Source organism: Culex quinquefasciatus, chromosome 3 (assembly GCF_015732765.1).
Source record: "Culex quinquefasciatus strain JHB chromosome 3, VPISU_Cqui_1.0_pri_paternal, whole genome shotgun sequence".
Taxonomy (NCBI): Eukaryota; Metazoa; Arthropoda; class Insecta; order Diptera; family Culicidae; genus Culex; species Culex quinquefasciatus.
Genome location: NC_051863.1, coordinates 135997371 through 136016689, shown reverse-complemented (window position 1 = coordinate 136016689; position 19319 = coordinate 135997371). Strand labels below are relative to the sequence as shown.

Sequence of the window (19319 nt, the reverse complement as noted above, 5' to 3'; positions counted from 1 at the left end):
CTATTTAAAAGGAATTAATAATCCCTAGAATAATCCTTATGAATATTGGATATTGGATGATTATGATGGCATGAATTTCACAAGGAATTTCATAATATATACTCACATGATTTTTATTTATTTTTGAAAAAGTTTATCTTATAAAAGTTAATATCTAACTTTAAACAACAACAAAGCTAGAAAATAAATATAGATACTTAATTTAATCGTTTATGACCAGCGCAAAGATGTGTGTGTGTGTGTGTGTGTGCAACCAACCAAACGGGACCACGCGGTCGCTTCTTACAAATTGAGTTGTTTCCATGTATTTTTTAGATCTACATTCTATACATGCAAATAACTCGCATAGGCATTTGGCAGGTGTTAGCTCTGCCGAGCTTCGGTGACCCATTTCTACGCAGGCTAGCCGTGCGCGAGGTACTTCAGCTTGAATCGACAAGCCCCGCCCTAAAGAACGTTTGCATCAATCGGATTCAAACGTTATTTAGCACTTCCGAGTCCTTGTCAAATGGACAAAGACCCAGCACGTATATAGTTTGTAGTAGTAGTATTCATAATTCTACCAATCCAAAGGACGGGGGATCGAACCCCGGTTCGAGCGACTTTGATGTTTCGTTCATGTTTAGAGTTTCAAAAATTCATATTTCCTGATCTTTCTCGTTTAGAGCAGATGGGAATCGAACCCAGGATCATTCGCTTACAAAGCGAACACCGTAACCAGTCAGTCACGGCTGCTCCATATTTCCAATTGGAAGTTTCTCACCCGAAAAGCAGCACCATCCGTCAAACCGGCAGCGATTACATTCACTATTTCGTCACGAATCCGGCGACTTCTCGAGCCGCCTCCATTTTGAGCCGCTCAGAAATCGAGCCGCCAATCTCAGCAAACGTTGCCTACTCCCGCCCCCTTCACTCACTACTCAACTCCTTCAACATTTTCCTCAGCAATTTTCACAACTTTACAACAATAAAAACTTGGAAAATCGGCAGAAATTTCTGACCAAAATTTAACAAATGGCTTCAAAAAACTCCGTTCGGTGACCGAGATTTCTCATCAAAGTGTCACTTCTTCACAACACCCAAATCACATTAAAACCTGCAAAAATCCGCCTGAATTCTTGTACCACTCAAAACCACTACACTACCGAATGAACTTCTCACGGAACTGTCCCGCTGGAAAGTCTAAAAATCGCGAACCGTAAAACGTCACGATAAAAATTTCGAAACGAGGAGAAACCAAAAAAAAAACGCGGAGCGCAAATTCTTGTCAACCAACCGCGACCAAGGATTGCTGCGATGTAGAAATGCTGAAATGTTTTTGAAAAAAAAACACGTTCACGTATTAAAAATATGAAAAAATATACATATTGCAAAAAAAAATAAAGAAATTTTATCTTAAGTCATTACAACTATTTTAAAAGAATTTCCCTCTTGAAACAATTTGCATGAAATGAGTGGTAAAGCATGTAGTCTTGTTAAACTGAACTTTTCATTGAAAAAAAAAATAAAATCATTAAAATACTGACAACTCGATAAATTACATTGTTTAAAAAAAACAGAATTTTCAAAGAATATAAGGGAACTTGGTAATAACATGTTCATAAACAAAATCCCATTTTTTTAAAGAAAAATTGCTGTAATTATGTTTAGAGCTTTCTTTGATAAAATAACATTCAATTTTAATATTTTTTTTTTTACTATTTGCTATCCTCTTTTCATTTACAGTTAAAAACGAGTTACATAATGAGTGCTTCCATTGTTGAAGTTTTTTATGCAGTTTCTATTTTTACTTTGATTGTCAATATTTGGATTTTTAAATTGAATTAGAAATTTTGATATTTACATTTTGTTTTTTAATCATTCTTAAGGTAAGAAATGCAAATTATTTGAGTTTCTTTAAAAGTCAGGAAAAAGTCGGGAATTTGAAAATAGGATTTGAGTGGTCACCCTGCCCTTTTGTAAACTATGTCCAGATCCGTCATCCAACGTAAACTTGAACGTATTTACTTTTTATTTTTACAATTACAAATAGAAAGATGTATATTTACACATTTTTCAAAGCAACATTAAACATTTCAAATTTCATCTCTAAAATTTCAATATTGTGAAACGCGAGTTTCTATCTATCTAATCTTTTAAATATAACTATTTATATTAGAACATGGGCAGTAAAAAACCTAGCATCAATACACTCAAAAGTGGTCATTTTCGGATATGGAATTTAGCCTAGTTATGGGTCAATCTTTGTTTTCACTTTCACATTTGAGAGACTTCGCAGAACGACCCGGTGCGGTCGCTTGCTTCATACTTCGTGCGTGCAAAACTGTGTCTTGTACTTTTGCAGAAGCGCTCGCACAGTATCAAAATCCTTGGCGTTAAAACACTCCTTGTTCTTGTTTACTCCTTGTACTTGTTTACACCTCTTTGTTCTTGTTTACTCGCTAGATGACAGTGGCTGAACTTAAAATCAACTAATCTAATCTAATCTAATCTAATCAAACCCTAGCGCAGCCAATCTTTCGAAGGGATCCTGGAGAGTGCCTTAGGTTAGATGACGCCTAGCCTCTTCTTGTCATTTATTAACATTTGTAGTGCACCATTGCATTAGAATGCATTGAAACATCACAAAACGTTAAACCGGCCAGGAATACTGCGTAAAGTTTACCGCAGAGATGATTCGTTGAATTGGATTGAGTTTGAGCACAGGGTGTGTGTACAGTGGCTGAACTTAAAATCAACTTTGAAAAAAAAAAATTAGCTCGGAACATTTTTTTAGCGTTGCTTTAATACCGAACGCAAAAATTTAGATTTTTGACTCCCTTCATATCAAAAGTCCAATTTATGTTTGTATGGAGCTTAACGCAGGATAAAAGTCTTTGTAAAAATGCAAAATGATCAACATTATTTTTAGGCATAGATGATATTTAAAAAAAATGTGTGTTTATTTCAACATTCAAAAATGGTGTGGTTTTCTTAAATTGTATTTGACAAAATCAAATCTAAAATCGAAAAATCTATGTTTAAAAACAACAAAATATTAAAAATATAAACATTTTAGTAACAAGCTACGTATTATCCAAACGATCCCCTGTTTCCGTTGTGCTAATCGCTTTTAATCGGAAGTTTTAAAGTTTAAACTTTCCCACTTTCTTAATTGAAATTTCTCCGCTCCGCAGCTACCAGAAAACCGAAACGGCCATCAAGACGACGGCCGGTAAGACGACCTCCGTCCTCGGTGGCTTCACCAGCAAGCTGACCGGCAAGATCTCCGAGATGAAGCAGTCGGACTCGTTCCGTTCGTTCGAGGAACGCGTCGGCTCGGCCTACGAGAACGTTAGGGTGAGCTTCGTATTTTTTTTGTTAATGTTTGGGAAATGTTTTTATTTGTTTGAACCTTGCAGTCTAAAGTATCCTCGCGGTCCAGCTCGGTGCAGAGCCTGTCGGATCTGCAGAACGACGAGCGTCGTAGTTCGGTCACGACACCGACGGCGATCCCCGAGGAGAAAACCGTTCCTTAATGGGTTTCCCCCGAAAGGGGGCGGCCCCGCCCCCAGCATATTTGAATTCTAATATTTCTCAAAGACAAAAAAAAACAAAAAGCAACTTTGAGTGGGTGAAGATTTTTTTAAACTAGAAGTGAGCTATTTCGAGGGGAAAGGAAGAATTCAACAGTTGAAAAATTATTTACTATTAAACATAGACATGCGTTATAAGTTTTTACAAAAAAATAGATATTTTTCCTTTCAGTATAAATCATAACTCTGTCTCATACAATATGAAAGTGTATCCTCACAATCGATTACGATAACTAGCAGATGGCAAAAAGGTGCAAAATAAACCAATCGCTAATCACGACCGCTAAGTGTAAAACAAAAAGAAAGAAGCAACAAACACAATCCACTTTTGTTCTAGCCGCGCCCTCAAATCGCGCTAAATCTCACAGATAATGTTTCCCACAGCAAAAACAAAACAAATAAAAAATCAACTAAATAAAACAACTGAATGTGCCTAAACTAGTAGTGAGTCCTCTGTTGTCGTCCATCGTCCATCGTAGAAACATGACTTGTTAGAATAGCATTCGTTCGAGTACTTACAAAATCTACCCCCCAAAACAAAAAAAAAAAGAACGCCATTTGAAACACGCTAAATTGACCCTCCTTTCCCTGGTTCCACGCTGCTAAATTGAAGAGAAAAAAAAATGTCATCCTAGGCTAAATCATATTTAAAACAACTAATCTATCTCTAGGCTATAACAAAAAAAAAACATATTACAGAAAACGCATTGGCAGAGAGAGTAAGAGAGTGTATAAAGAAGAAGAAAAAGAACAAGAGCTTGCGAGATGATTAGAGAGAAAACGCATTGAAAACACTTCAAAAATACTAAAACAAACAAAAAATAGTATGTGATGAATGGAATTCCCACGCAGCAGTGTTATGATCCAGAAGCGCATTGCATTAGTACTACATTCTAAACATAATAAAACACAGGATATAAAAAGGATATCAAAAAGTTTGTGTATTGGTTATTAAATCCGAAATTGACCCTTTTACTAGGCTGGTACAAATTATAAAGTTTTTGTCAAAAGCCCCCAGATCGAAAAAAAATGTTTTTTTAGATATTAAATCCTTCTATTCTCAAATTCTTACACTCCTAAATTCCTTAGTTCTGAAATATCAAAATGCTTTAAATTAATACTTAAATTCTTAAATGCATAATATCCTTAATTCTTAAATTATTTAATTATTGATACAGTCCAGACTCGATTATCAGAAGTTTCGATTATCCGAAGTTCGATTATCCGAAGGTTTGTATGGGACTTCGGATTATTGAATCACGAACAATTATTTTTGTATTTTTTTTCTGCTTTAAATATTAAATTCGAGTTCTGTAATCCCATTTTAGTCAAATTTGAATAGTTGAAAAAAAATGCTAAATCACTTTAGAGTAGTTTAAAGCTCAACAAACAAAAATCACGGGTCCCCCAAAGACCGTTATTATGAAGAAAAAATTTCCACCCAAACCAATGATTGGACATGGTTTCTGGGGCCATTCTGCACCTCTGGGCCAAGTTTCAAAATATTTGCCGGCAGAAATTTCGAATACGGTCAGTTTTAGTATTTTTAGTTGACATTAAGGGAAATCGCATGTAAAATGCGTAGGAAAAGTTCAAAGTTTCAATGTTTTAACTCTTAAACGTTACTGGTCATGGTTTTAAATTGTACTTACATGTAGCAGAATGATATAAAACGATTTACGGAACTGACTTAGCCAGATTAAGCCTTAGTTAAGTGACTTAAGTACATTATTTACTAGTTTATATCTAAATATTTTTTAAAAACTCCTACATTAGGCAATTTTAAGTCTATTAGGAAGACTAGATTGCATAAAAATAATTAAAATGGGGTGACTTTGAGCCAAGAGGTGATAATGTACAAAATATTGTTTTGATAAGCATTAAGTTTATGTCAATATTTGTTTGTAGACTGCTTGATTTGGTCTATTTATGTTCCCAAACCCACAAATAATTTGATGATATTGCTTCGCAAATCGCAAATCAATACGAAATAAAGGCCTATGGATTTTAAATCACCTATAAGAGACAAATTTAAAAATGATGTATACATTTTCCAGTTCTGAATCGATACGTTCTGAATACAAATAAAAGTTTTTGTTTTAAAACGTTTAGAAATTTGAACCATACGAATGAAATGTAGTGAGTATTTCAGCTATATGAGCTAAATCTCAAACATTTGTGTTGCCCTGTGTAATGATTATAATTAGCAAAACTTTAATGGCACAACTTCCCACAGGATTAATATTTCAATCCAATTATGATTTTGCAAAATTGCAGTTAATCATCATAAAAACTGTATTTTATAATTGATAACCCTCCGGCTCCTCCGGGGCGCCTGGCAGTATACATCGACACATCACCGAAGAACCCACGGTGGCGCTCGGGAGACCTGGGGCCCCCCCAACCACAAGCTATACGAAGAGTGGAATAGGGACAACCCTCCGGGCTCCCGAGACCCCTGGAAGAGGACGCTCAAGGGGTGACCCCCCGTTCCCTTGGATGAACGAAGGACGCAGAAGAACAACCACCGAGGAACCAATGGAAGGCCAGCACAACGTCGAAGCAAATCTCACTAGTATTTATCAATTTAGGTTATCCAATTATTAAGTTTATGTTTTAAGCAAGTCAAATAAACAACATTTATACAAAAAAAATGTATTGTTGATACAGTTTGATCATCGTTGAAATTTATCAAAACATATTATTGATCAGCAAGTACTTTTACTGATAATATATTCAGTAAAACAAAACCTACTCCTGTATCATGTGAAAACACAACCACTCATCAACTATTTTAACAAGCCTGGCATATCTTAACAAAATGTGAAAATAGTATAGTCTAATATGTATAGGTTATTAAACCTATAAATATTTACATATGAAGGACGATGTAAGTTTTTAATGTAGTTTGTGTCTTAAAACCCGTGGGGTCCAACAATAAGGCTAATAATCCTTTGTAGTTTTTTTTCGTTCTTATTCAACTTTCCATGGAATTTTTCAAAATTGTGGGAGAGGACAATAATATTTGCAACGAGTAATCCTTGCAATTCAAGCTTATCGAGCTTGTTGTTAAGCTATTTAGTTATTAAACAAACGTAAAATTTGGTACAATGTCACCCCTTGGCTCAAAGTCACCCCATTTTAATTATTTTTATGCAATCTAGTCTTCTTAGACTTAAAATTGCCTAATGTAGGAGTTTTTAAAAAATATTTAGATATAAACATGAAAATAATGTACTTAAGTCACTTAACTAAGGCTTAATCTGGCTAAGTTAGTTCCGTAAATCGTTTTATATCATTCTGCTACATGTAAGTACAATTTAAAACCATGACCAGTAACGTTTAAGAGTTAAAACATTGAAACTTTGAACTTTTCCTACGCATTTTACATGCGATTTCCCCTTAATGTCAACTAAAAATACTAAAACTGACCGTATTCGAAATTTCTGCCGGCAAATATTTTGAAACTTGGCCCAGAGGTGCAGAATGGTCCCAGAAACCATGTCCAATCATTGGTTTGGGTGGAAATTTTTTCTTCATAATAACGGTCTGTGGGGGACCCGTGAAAATAAGACAACGAAAAAAAAAATTCGTGATTCGAGCATCCGAAGTGAAATTTTGCCAAGGCCTTCGGATATTCGGGTCTGGACTGTAGTGCATTAAGGAGTTGTCATATTTTTGAGAAAAATGGAATGCTTTTAATTCGACTATCAAGAGTGAAATTTTGACGAGGGCGAGGTAGGGGAAAGTGGGGCAAGTGTAACAAGCTAAGGAAATGCAAAAAAATACGGGTCCTAGTACGGGTCTAATTATTTCGGCCAAGGTTTCCCCAGAAAAAAATTGAGCTTGATCGGAGAATTTTTTTTCGAATCGTGCTGTTTTCGTGGGGAATTGCTGTTATATGATAAATAGTAAATTTTCATAATATCGCTATATTTTGTATGGACACTTTTTTTCAACAATTGTTTATCAGTTTTTAAGTACTTTTATGTGTTTATTTCCCAATAAAATATGTTTTTGCAGCAATTAGAATTTTTTTCCATACTAAAAATCCATATGGTACTCTTGCCCCACCTGGACAAGATTTTTGAAAAGCTCTCAACAAAAATAACCAAAAATTAAATCATACTTTATAATAGGTGCAAGACATTGGTAAGGACACTACTAATCTAGGAAAAATAGCATTTTGGTAAAATGAGCCTTAAAACGAACCCTAAGCCTTATTTTGTACATTCCAAATTAGAAAACAAAGGTTTTGAAAAAAAAAAACCTAATTAAATTTTATGCTCCGTGGCGTTTACGTCGTTTTGGCGGTTAGGTGGTAGTAGAATCAGTTAATTGCGTTGCTATCAACATTCCTCATACTGGAAATAATCAAAATTGTAAAAATTACGGCCGTACGAGCGATTGTTCCTCCTGGCCCATATGGTCGTCTTGCTCCACCTTCCCCTACTCTTATTTTTTTTGCAATTTCCAAAATCTTTGAACCTAAAAAACATATATTTTTATTTTTCTGTTTTAGATTTTTAAGTAGCAGGCCAAGGATTGATACCTAAGAGCATGCAATGGCACTGACCTTGTTGCGTGCTCTTCGGTTGACGTCCACGTAAGGAACATCCTGGAAGGAGCGCAACTAACTACATCCGTAGTTCTGTTAGATCATCCGAATTATCTTGATCAGAACAGTATAGCTCTGGTTCCTTGCGAGTGTCCTATTTTCTTACCTCCACGTTGGCTTGGTTTTCATGATGACCTAGCTGGTGGCCTGTGGAAACGGATCGTAAACCTTTGACCACCGCGGGTCAGAGTCGAGACGGCTAAAAGAAAGGGGCACGACAATGTGGGAAAGGGAAGTAATTTGTGATTGTAGACGGTATTGTTTTAATTCGCAGTATGTTGAGTCAACTGCTGTGGATGTACCTGAAACATCGCACAACGGGGTTCCTCTTCTCTTCATTCTCAGCTACCACCTATCTCCTATTTTTATTTTGCTCTACTGATTCTCACTTCTTCACTGATTCTTCTATTTAATATCCATCATTTGATTTTGATTTTACTAACTTTTGATTCTCTTATCTCTCAAAGCTTTTCCACTCTTTTTTATCAATTGATACTGCTGTAACAAACTTTGATTTTTTTTCCTTAAAAATATACGTTTCCTTTATGTACTAGTAATATCAAGTCTATTTATCATTTGCCTAATGTTTTTTTGATTTTATTGCGAATTTATACATTTGATTAATTCTTTATCTGTCCTATAAATTATCATTACTATTATCTAAGCTTGTTTTGTATCTCTATTTATTAACTATTGTCTAATTTTACATCTAATACATCTAGCTTCATATTTTTATTATTTAAAATACGCTCATCATTCTCTTATTACTGATTCTTTGTTTTCTATTGTTTTCAATCTTCACCCTTTTTTCAAACAAGTGAGGTTTGAGCCCTTACTCAATTTATGGAATGGTTAAAGGATTAACACAAATATTACTATTGTACTTTTGAAAAACTTTTATAACATGCTTAGGACCAAAAATTGTAACAAAACACCGCGACAAAAGAAATAGCTACATATAAACACGACTTGTTGAGGGAATATTTCATGAGAAAACAATACACAGTAAATAACAATTAGTTTTTGAATTCAAACTAAAAATAAAACAGTTCTTGCTTTAATGACAATTGATAGGAACACTATAAATGGATAGGCGCTTATACTTACATCAAACCCTACGTAATATACCACCCCCGGCCGAGTTAAAATGCGTAACCGGAAAAGAAGGTGTGCATGCCTGGCACGAACACTCAAAGCGTGTTCTAGCGTGTTGCTCGTACTGACTCAGAGCAAGGGTGAGATGTAGGTGTAAGGGCAGTGCGTGTTCGTCGGGAACCTAGTGCATAAGATCGGTCAAGGCCCGTTCTTACACTGAAAATTGCGAATTGAGCAGTTCTCTACGGAATCGGTCTTTTTTCTTTAATTTTAATTTTTGTATTTTTTAATCCGGCTGAAACTTTTTTGGTGCCTTCGGTAAGCCCAAAGAAGCCATTTTGCATCATTAGTTTGTCCATATAATTTTCCATACAAATTTGGCAGCTGTCCATACAAAAATGATATGTGAAAATTCAAAAATCTGTATCTTTTGAAGGAATTTTTTTATCGATTTGGTGTCTTCGGCAAAGTTTTAGAGGACATAAAATGCCAACTTTTCAGAAATTTCCAGAATGGGCAAAAAATCTTTGACCGAGTTATGATTTTTTGAATCAATACAGATTTTTTCAAAAAATCGAAATATTGGTCGCAAAAATTTTTCAACTTCATTTTTCGATGTAAAATCGAATTTGCAATCAAAAAGTACTTCAGTGAAATTTTGATAAAGTGCACCGTTTTCAAGTTATAACCATTTTTAGGTAACTTTTTTGAAAATAGTCGCAGTTTTTCATTTTTTTAAATTAGTGCCCATGTTTGCTCACCTTTAAAAAAAATATTTTTGAAAAGCTGAGAAAATTCTCTATATTTCGCTGTATTTCACTTTGTTGATACGACCCATAGTTGCTGAGATATTGCTATGCAAAGGTTAAAAAACAGGAAAATTGATGTTTTCTAAGTCTCACCCAAACACCCCACCATTTTCTAATGTCGATATCTCAGCAACTATAGATCCGATTTACAATGTTAAAACATGAAATATTCGTGAAATTTTCCGATCTTTTCGAAAAAAATAAATTCAAAAATTTAAAATCTAGACTAACATTTCAAAAGGGCCCAACATTCAATATTACGCCCATTTGAAATGTTAGTCTTGATTTTAAATTTTTCTATTAGTTTTGAAATTTTTGTTTATTTTCGATTTTTTCTGCCAGAATTGAAAAGATTATTCATTGTTAGGGTTATTTCTCCGGTTTAAGGCTAGTACGCAGATCGGAAGGAATCGGTCAAGAAAAAAAAAATCTAACGGGCAGCAGCGGCAGCGAAAGCAAGCCAGAGAGGATGAAGAAAAGCCCCAAGAAATCGTTCTCTCTCCTTTATTCTGCTGTACGTAGAGCCATTTCTTGACCCATTTTCTTGGGAGGTGCGTATTGGCCCTAAGGTGAGTAAGGCAAAAATGTTAGTATTTTTGTTTTTCGAATGGAAAATATGTTTTAAATATTAATTATAAATAACCTCGATTTTTTTTCTCATAGTTGATCGAGCTTGATCATGACTCCTACTGGAATACTGCTTTTTCACAAGCAACCAATTTTAGCTGTATACAATACGAAAACAAAATTGGAGTTCTGATTTCTGTTTTAAATTTGTAGACGGAAAATCATAATTTGATTTAAAAAATCGCAGCACTGCTTATAGTAGTGGTTCTCAACCTTTTTCGACCATTTCCCCCCTTAGAGTATTGTCAAGACCTTAATTCCCCCCTTCAATTTTTAATTTAGTATCAATTCACAAAAGTCATGATAATTTATGTACAATGATGATTTTTTAAGTACAAAATAGAAAACTCTTGCAATAAAAGAACAAATTCCTAACGATTTGTTGTAACAATTTTTCATAATTTGGTTCTATTGTATGGAATGCACAACCTGAATAAAAATAGTCTTGAAGAAAGTTCTCCTATATGATAAAAAATAAGAGCAGCTCACAATCGAAAATAAAAATCCGAGAACTGGAGGAAATTATTTAAAAAAAAAACTGACGCCCTGCTCATGTTTGAAAGATTGACAATAAATTCTGTATCGCAAACTTGGATTCATAACGTTTTAAACTGTTGATTTTTTTATATATTTGCATTCAAGAATTTTTTAATATCAATTTTAAGTTTGGAAAAATCTGGTGACCATCCTGAGGTTACCCAAGGGTTCTGATTGCTCAACACCCTCCACTTCACTCGCAAGCTTGAATCGGACGCGATTTCTGCTCTGATGAATTCTTACCGTTTCGATGCCTGTGTGCTCTCTTGTTATATTTTTTTAAGAAATCGAAAAATTTGCCTACGGGACCATCCATAAACCACGTGAGCACTTTTTTGGAAATAAGATTTATTTAAAAAATAACGAAAAATAACTCATTTAATTTTAACTAAATGAATGACAGTTTGTGATATTGACGTAATGAGAAAAATTACACAACTACGCTTTTTAATCATATTTATTTCCGTGTAACGATATATTCATTCCATAATAGATTTGTTTTAATAGTATATTGTTTGTTTCATACTTCACACATGGCTGTATCGATATTCCGACGACTATTGTATTGTAATCTTTTTATATTCTCTACTCACTATTGTTTGCTGGCTACAGAACTAGGTTACTTCAACAACGAAACAATAGGTACGAAAAAAAACAGACAGTAGTGGCTTCGTGGTGGTGTGTTGAACGTGTGACCAAAATTGCAGTTGGTAAGTAGAACGGTTCGTAATGTTTGTTTTTGAAACGAGATAGAGAGATTCACACTTGATTTTACACCGATCTGAATATTGCGTCACAGTAGAGAAACATTGAACGAGAAATATTGTCATGTCTTTTTGTTTGATAGTTTCTTGTTTTTTCTTTAAATTTTATTTCTAAACTGTTTTGTTTTTCGACAAAGTACGTGAATCTCTGTTAGTTACACACGCATATTTAAAGGGATTGTTACAAGTAATACTTTTTCAAGCTTGAATTGCAGGGAAATGAAATAAATCTTAAGATATAACAAAAACAATCAAAAATAATAAACCTGTTATTTTCGTGCACCGAAAAGCCAATTGTGAGTGGACACTTATCTAATTAGAGAGAGAAAACAAACTGGGAAACAATTATTTACATCGCTTTCGACTATTTCCGGAGGGCAAACAAAAAAAACAAACTTTAAATAGAGAGTGGCGCGACTTTTTAGCTTCTTGACTACAATTTTGTAAATTTGACTCGCTCTAAATTTCTGCCTTTAATAAATCTGTGTTGTTCATGTTTTCTTTGTGGGTGTGTGGGTGTGTTTGTGAGAGAGAATTTACTTTTTGAACAGATTCAAATTTGTGCGCTTACGACGCCTTAGTTCTTGGCGGGCTTGATAAAGTTCTGGTGCAGCTGGGGCTTGATGTCGTACACCAGCGTCAGAATCTCCTCGATCAGGCCGGCCTTGCTCGTCGAGATCGTGCGGTTCATCTCCTCGATCTTGATGACCGTGTCGGCGTCGATCTTGGCCGCCACGCCCTCGCGGCTGCCCATGTGCTGCAAAAAGGAGGGAAGAGACCGGGGTCAATGTTGTAATCAATAAGCTGTGTTTTATCCACTTTGATCAAATTTGAGATAACTTTTTAAGAATATCATAAAGTTTTATGGAAATGAAGTAAACCTGAGTGAAAATAAACTTGATAATCATCATACAAATATCTATTTTCTTACTGAAAGTTCAATAATAATCTTAAATATTGAAATTCAACAATACAAATATTCATTCAAAAATAAAAATTTGAAAATATGACGAAAAATTTCAGAAATTTCAAATAACAAAAAATAAAAAAAATAAAGGAAACTTCAGCAATTTCTAATATCTTTGTTTGTTTTTTATATCTGTTCCCACTTTTAACTATAATCTTGAAAATAAAGCTACCGGAAATTTTGACTTGTTACTCGCACAGAAAGCACGCGCGTTTTTTTTTCTCTCTGTCGAAAATTTGAACTGGAAATTCAAAATAAAAAATATTTAACATTAAAGTATTTATAAATTCAATAATTCAAAAAATTTAAAATTCGAAACATGAAAAATTTCAGAAATTACAAGTCGAAATTTCAAAAGATTAAAAAATCTGAAACATAGAAATTTGAAAATTCAAATTTAAGAAAACCCCGAAATTTTAACATTTAAAAACTCTATTTTGTCCAAAATTTAATATTCTGGAGTGAAAAATTTAGAATTTAGGAATTTATTTTTTAAGAATTCAAGAAATAAAAAAATTCAAAAAACTCAAAAGATTTAAAAATATATAAATTTGGAAATTTACAAATCAAAATATTTATAATTTGAAAAACTTAAAAAAATAAAAACTTTAATTTTTAAAATAAAAAATTTAGGAATTCAAGAATTTAAGAATTTAAGAATTTAAGAATTTAAGAATTTAAGAATTTAAGAATTTAAGAATTTAAGAATTTAAGAATTTAAGAATTTAAGAATTTAAGAATTTAAGAATTTAAGAATTTAAGAATTTAAGAATTTAAGAATTTAAGAATTTAAGAATTTAAGAATTTAAGAATTTAAGAATTTAAGAATTTAAGAATTTAAGAATTTAAGAATTTAAGAATTTAAGAATTTAAGAATTTAAGAATTTAAGAATTTAAGAATTTAAGAATTTAAGAATTTAAGAATTTAAGAATTTAAGAATTTAAGAATTTAAGAATTTAAGAATTTAAGAATTTAAGAATTTAAGAATTTAAGAATTTAAGAATTTAAGAATTTAAGAATTTAAGAATTTAAGAATTTAAGAATTTAAGAATTTAAGAATTTAAGAATTTAAGAATTTAAGAATTTAAGAATTTAAGAATTTAAGAATTTAAGAATTTAAGAATTTAAGAATTTAAGAATTTAAGAATTTAAGAATTTAAGAATTTAAGAATTTAAGAATTTAAGAATTTAAGAATTTAAGAATTTAAGAATTTAAGAATTTAAGAATTTAAGAATTTAAGAATTTAAGAATTTAAGAATTTAAGAATTTAAGAATTTAAGAATTTAAGAATTTAAGAATTTAAGAATTTAAGAATTTAAGAATTTAAGAATTTAAGAATTTAAGAATTTAAGAATTTAAGAAATTAAGAATTTAAGAAATTAAGAATTTAAGAAATTAAGAATTTAAGAATTTCAGAATTTAAGAATTTCAGAATTTCAGAATTTCAGAATTTAAGAATTTAAGAATTTAAGAATTTAAGAATTTAAGAATTTAAGAATTTAAGAATTTAAGAATTTAAGAATTTAAGAATTTAAGAATTTAAGAATTTAAGAATTTAAGAATTTAAGAATTTAAGAATTTAAGAATTTAAGAATTTAAGAATTTAAGAATTTAAGAATTTAAGAATTTAAGAATTTTAGAATTTAAGAATTTAAGAATTTAAGAATTTAAGAATTTAAGAATTTAAGAATTTAAGAATTTAAGAATTTAAGAATTTAAGAATTTAAGAATTTAAGAATTTAAGAATTTAAGAATTTAAGAATTTAAGAATTTAAGAATTTAAGAATTTAAGAATTTAAGAATTTAAGAATTTAAGAATTTAAGAATTTAAGAATTTAAGAATTTAAGAATTTAAGAATTTAAGAATTTAAGAATTTAAGCAGTTAAGAATTTAAGAATTTAAGAATTTAAGAATTTAAGAATTTAAGAATTTAAGAATTTAAGAATTTAAGAATTTAAGAATTTAAGAATTTAAGAATTTAAGAATTTAAGAATTTAAGAATTTAAGAATTTAAGAATTTAAGAATTTAAGAATTTAAGAATTTAAGTATTTAAGAATTTAAGAATTTAAGAATTTAAGAATTTAAGAATTTAAGAATTTAAGAATTTAAGAATTTAAGAATTTAAGAATTTAGGAATTTAAGAATTTAAGAATTTAAGAATTTAAGAATTTAAGAATTTAATTATTTAAGAATTAATAATTTAATAATTTAAGAATTGTAAAAAATAAAAGTTTTGGTTCTATTGACTGTCTTAAACTTTCATTTTTTTTAATTTTGACTTCAAAAATTCTGTATTTTGATTTTTTTACGTTGCTGAATTCCCAATTTTTTTGAGTTTTGAATTTTAGATTTTTTTTAAATTCTTAAATTAGAAATTTCAGATTTTTTTCATTTTTAGTATTTGAAATATCTGAATTTATAAATTGTTGGGTTAAACAACAAAAAAAAGTTTAGATTTTTTGAAACTTAGGATTTTAAATGTTGGAGCTTTCATTTTTATATATTTTCATTTTTTTATTTTGTTCTCAAGAATGCTTAAATTGAGAAAAAAAATATTTTTGATGGTCGAGTATGACCCCTAAACAACGGTAAAATGATTTTTTTTTAACAAACATGGCGGCCAAAATGGCGGTGATGTAATATTGAAAAAATGCATTTTATTTTCTAATAGGCAATCAACAACTCAAATTTGACTAAAATGGGGTCGTAGAACTCACATTTTATGATAAAAACAAGAAAATGAAAAATTACGATTTTTTTTGTTCTTGATTTGATTATCCGAAGTCCCATACAAGCCTTCGGATAATCGAACTTCGGACAATCGAGGCTTCGGATAATCGAAACTTCGAACAATCGAGGCATCGGATAATCGAGTCTGGACTGTATCTCTCAATTATTTTGTTTATCAAAATTACCATCGGCGCAAATTTAGCCAGCAAAACATTCAATATTACGCCCATTTAAAATGTTAGTCTTGATTTGAAAATTTCGAAAATATTTTTTTTGAAAAGATCGGAAAATTTCACAAATGTTTCATATTTTAACATTGAAAATCGGACCATTAGTTGCTGAGATATCGACATTGAAAAATGGTGGGCTGTTTGGGTGAGACTTAGAAAACATCAATTTTCCTGTTTTTAAACCTTTGCATTGCAATATCTCAGCAACTAAAGGTCGTATCAACAAAGTCCGATGAAGCAAAATATAGAGAATTTTCTCAGCTTTTCAAAAATATTTTTTTCAAAAGTGGACAAACATGTTCACTAATTTAAAAAAATGAAAAACTGCGACTATTTCGAAAAAAGTTACATAAAAATGGCTATAACTTGAAAACGGTGCACTTTATCAAAATTTCACTGAAGTACTTTTTGATTGCAAATTCAATTTTACATCGAAAAATGAAGTTGGAAATTTTTGCGACCAAAATTACGATTTTTTGAAAAAATCAGTATTGATTAAAAAATTCATAACTCGGTCAATGATTTTTTGCCCATTCTGGAAATTTCTGAAAAGTTGGCATTTTATGTCCTCTAAAACATATCAAAAAATAAAAAAAAATAAAAATAGTGTTTTTTTGCAAATCAAGTTTTAGTGTTAAAAAGTTAAATAAAAAAATCACCAAATTTTTTTTCCCGTGTATTATTTTTTTCCAGTGTAGTCCGTATCCATACCTACAACTATGTCGAAGACACCAAATCGATCAAAAAATTCCTTCAAAAGATACAGATTTTTGAATTTTCATACATCATTTTTGTATGGACAGCTGCCAAATTTGTATGGAAAATTATATGGACAAACTAATGATGCAAAATGGCTTCTTTGGGTATACCGAAGGCACCAAAAAAGTTTCAGTCGGATTAAAAAATACAAAAAAAAATCGAATGACCGAAATCCTAGAAAACTGCTCCTATGCTTGAAAATCCCGACTATTCCTGACTACCTGACAAAAAAAAATCACAAATTCCTGACTTATTGCCAATTTTTCGAGTGGCCATGGCCAGCCTGGAAAAAGCTCCAAAAAATCAAAAATTGAAATTCGTTTATTTTTGTTTAAAAATAAACAATGACTACTAACACAGGTTAACTTTTTTTTAACTTTCTTTAAAAAGTTCCCCATTTCTTATCTACAATTTTCTTTTTAGTTTATTTAACATTGTTTATCTGACCTTTGGTTGTTGAGATTATGGCCTTTCAAAGAATTAAAATCACGAAAATATATTTTTTCTAAGTAGGTATTACTCATTCGTCTTCAAATTGACATCTTGGAAACTATTGAACCGATTCCAAATGTTAAAAAGCAAAAACAGATTTTCTAATAATTTCATAACACTTTTCTATGGACAGTTTCGAAATTTGTATTTATGAAGCGAACAATTTTGCAGAAAATTGATACACTAATTACACGAACCGAAAGATCACGTGCTCAACTTTCAAACATTGCTTTAAATATTGGCTTTCGATAAACAAGTCTTGCTATCCAACTGAACTAACCCAAATTAGCGTTCGCAAACTGCTTCATTGTGTATTCATCAGACTTGTCCCGTCGTCGTCATCGTCGTCGCGTTAATAGCTTATTGAAAACATTATTTAGCTAGGTGAAACACTTGCTAAACACCGAGCTAAGCGCCTAAGGCGAGCGGGACCCGTTCGGAACAGAAGGTCAAACACGCACTCTCTAGTTCAGCAGTAACTGACTCTTGCTTACCTTCGCCTCGAACTCCTTAAACTGCCTCTCGCGCTCCTGACGGTATCGCTCGATCTCCTCCTGGGCTTCCTCCTTGGCCTGCTTCAGACGGCGCTGTTTCCCTGGGAAGAAATTAGACAGGAATTAGTCATAATTACTAATCCAAGTCACTTAAAGCGCTTTGCAAGAGGAAAAAAAACACAAATTTCCCATCCGATCCAAGCAGGCCTTCGACTATTGATTTTTCGCCACGGGACCCATGAAAAATTTTCCTCCTCCCTCGAAAGCAAGTGGAAAAATTCCACCCCCGAACAAAAATTCGAACTCACTCTTTCTGGCTTCGCCCACTTTCTCGGCGGCCCGCTTTTCCGCGGCCAACAGCTGCTGAATTCCCTGCGTTTGGCTGGCCATCGTGAATTGCGACGCGGAACGAGATAAAACTTCTTTTGTCAAGGCTGATTAACTCCAATCGAATCGGACGACGACGACGACGACGATTTGCCTCTGCTGGTGGAAGTCTTCCAAATCACTTGATTCCGTCAGGTCAGTCAACGAAAGAGATAAGATGGGGGACAGAAATCGGGGGGATGCGAAACGTCAGCTGTCACTTTTCGAGAGAGAGCGAAAAAACATCGCACGAGAGAAAACGTAGAACTGGACGCAGGGGTGGAATGATTTTGGGTTTCGAATTAGGGTGACAACAAAAAAGATGAATTGGGTACTAAAGCCCTATGTCAATTTTTATGTACAACGGTAAAAAAACACGATTAAAAACCATTTCTGATCACTTTTTTCATTTTAATGCAAAAAAATATTGACAAGACAACATTTTTTCGATGGATCAACTATGGTCCCGTTGGAACGAGCTGTCAAGTAGGAACTTTTCTGTCAAGAAGAACCGCGAGGATAATTTTTCAAAATTGATTTAAAAATCCATTTTAAACTCATTGTGGTCGTATAAAGGGTCATTGTACTCAGAAAAATAAGCTTTATCGCTGTAAACAATGATATCAGCAATCTAAGCTTCATTTTAGGACCCAATTGGGTACTAAAGCCCTACATGCATTTTAAAAACTTGTGATTTATCAATATTTTGATTCCCACATTAGGATACAAACAATTTGTTCAAAAAATGTTATAATTAAAACAATTTCACACGTTTTAATGTGAGTGAAACTAGTAAATATCGTCAAAACATTTATTTTTAAAAATATTTAAAAAACGTTCAAGTTTGACTTAGGTAGAATTCTGTAATAGTTTCAAAAATATAAGTCTTTGCAAGTCATAATGACCCTTTTATGAACTGACCCTCAAACTTACATTGCACTTCCTCCGGGATTCGAACTCATCACAGTTAGATAACGAATCTGATTGACTACCAACTGATTCATTCACCCCTCCCCCATTATTAAAAAATTGACAAAAAACCCAGGAGCAAAAACATATTTTCAAAAAACTTCAAAACTTCAAAAAAATTAAGTTTAAGTGCAATCAGCTGAAATTAATTAAATATGCATTCCTTTGCATTTAGAATCACTTGAGCATGCTTGGGTTTATTGAAAATAGGGGAAATCTACCCATTTTAATCCTAATAAGCGGTCGTGTTTGAATGATGCTGGATAATCTAGAGTCTCCCTTA

At 32.2% G+C, this 19319-nt stretch overlaps 2 protein-coding genes across 6 annotated transcripts in view; one reads left to right on the top strand and one right to left on the bottom strand.

The window, feature by feature from the left end:
* The window catches only part of LOC6047503 (tumor protein D52), a 32779-nt gene extending 28278 nt beyond the window's left edge, over nt 1–4501 (top strand). For all 5 annotated transcript variants that reach the window (XM_038264731.1, XM_038264729.1, XM_038264727.1 and 2 more), the window contains 2 exons: nt 3177–3339; nt 3402–4501. In XM_038264731.1, the coding sequence (XP_038120659.1) occupies nt 3177–3339; nt 3402–3518 (280 nt within the window). In that variant the 3' untranslated portion in view covers nt 3519–4501. The remainder of the gene's footprint in view (nt 1–3176; nt 3340–3401) is intronic.
* Nucleotides 4502–11700: 7199 nt separating this feature from the next.
* Nucleotides 11701–18243, bottom strand: LOC6047507 (V-type proton ATPase subunit G). The gene is made up of 3 exons (XM_001864521.2): nt 18010–18243; nt 17702–17802; nt 11701–12782 (listed from the first exon to the last, which is right to left on the bottom strand). Exons 1-3 carry the CDS (start codon nt 18089–18091, stop codon nt 12603–12605), a joined length of 363 nt encoding a protein of 120 aa, XP_001864556.2. The 5' UTR covers nt 18092–18243; the 3' UTR covers nt 11701–12602.
* Between the last annotated feature and the right edge of the window lie 1076 nt (nt 18244–19319).

Coding starts and splice junctions, on each gene's coding strand:
- LOC6047507 (XM_001864521.2), bottom strand. CDS start 18,091: ATGGCCAGCCAAACGCAGGGAATTCAGCAGCTGTTGGCCGCGGAAAAG. Junction 17,803..18,009: donor AGTGGGCGAAGCCAGAAAGA/GTGAGTTCGAAT, acceptor ATTTCTTCCCAG/GGAAACAGCGCCGTCTGAAG. Junction 12,783..17,701: donor TTAAGGAGTTCGAGGCGAAG/GTAAGCAAGAGT, acceptor TCCTTTTTGCAG/CACATGGGCAGCCGCGAGGG.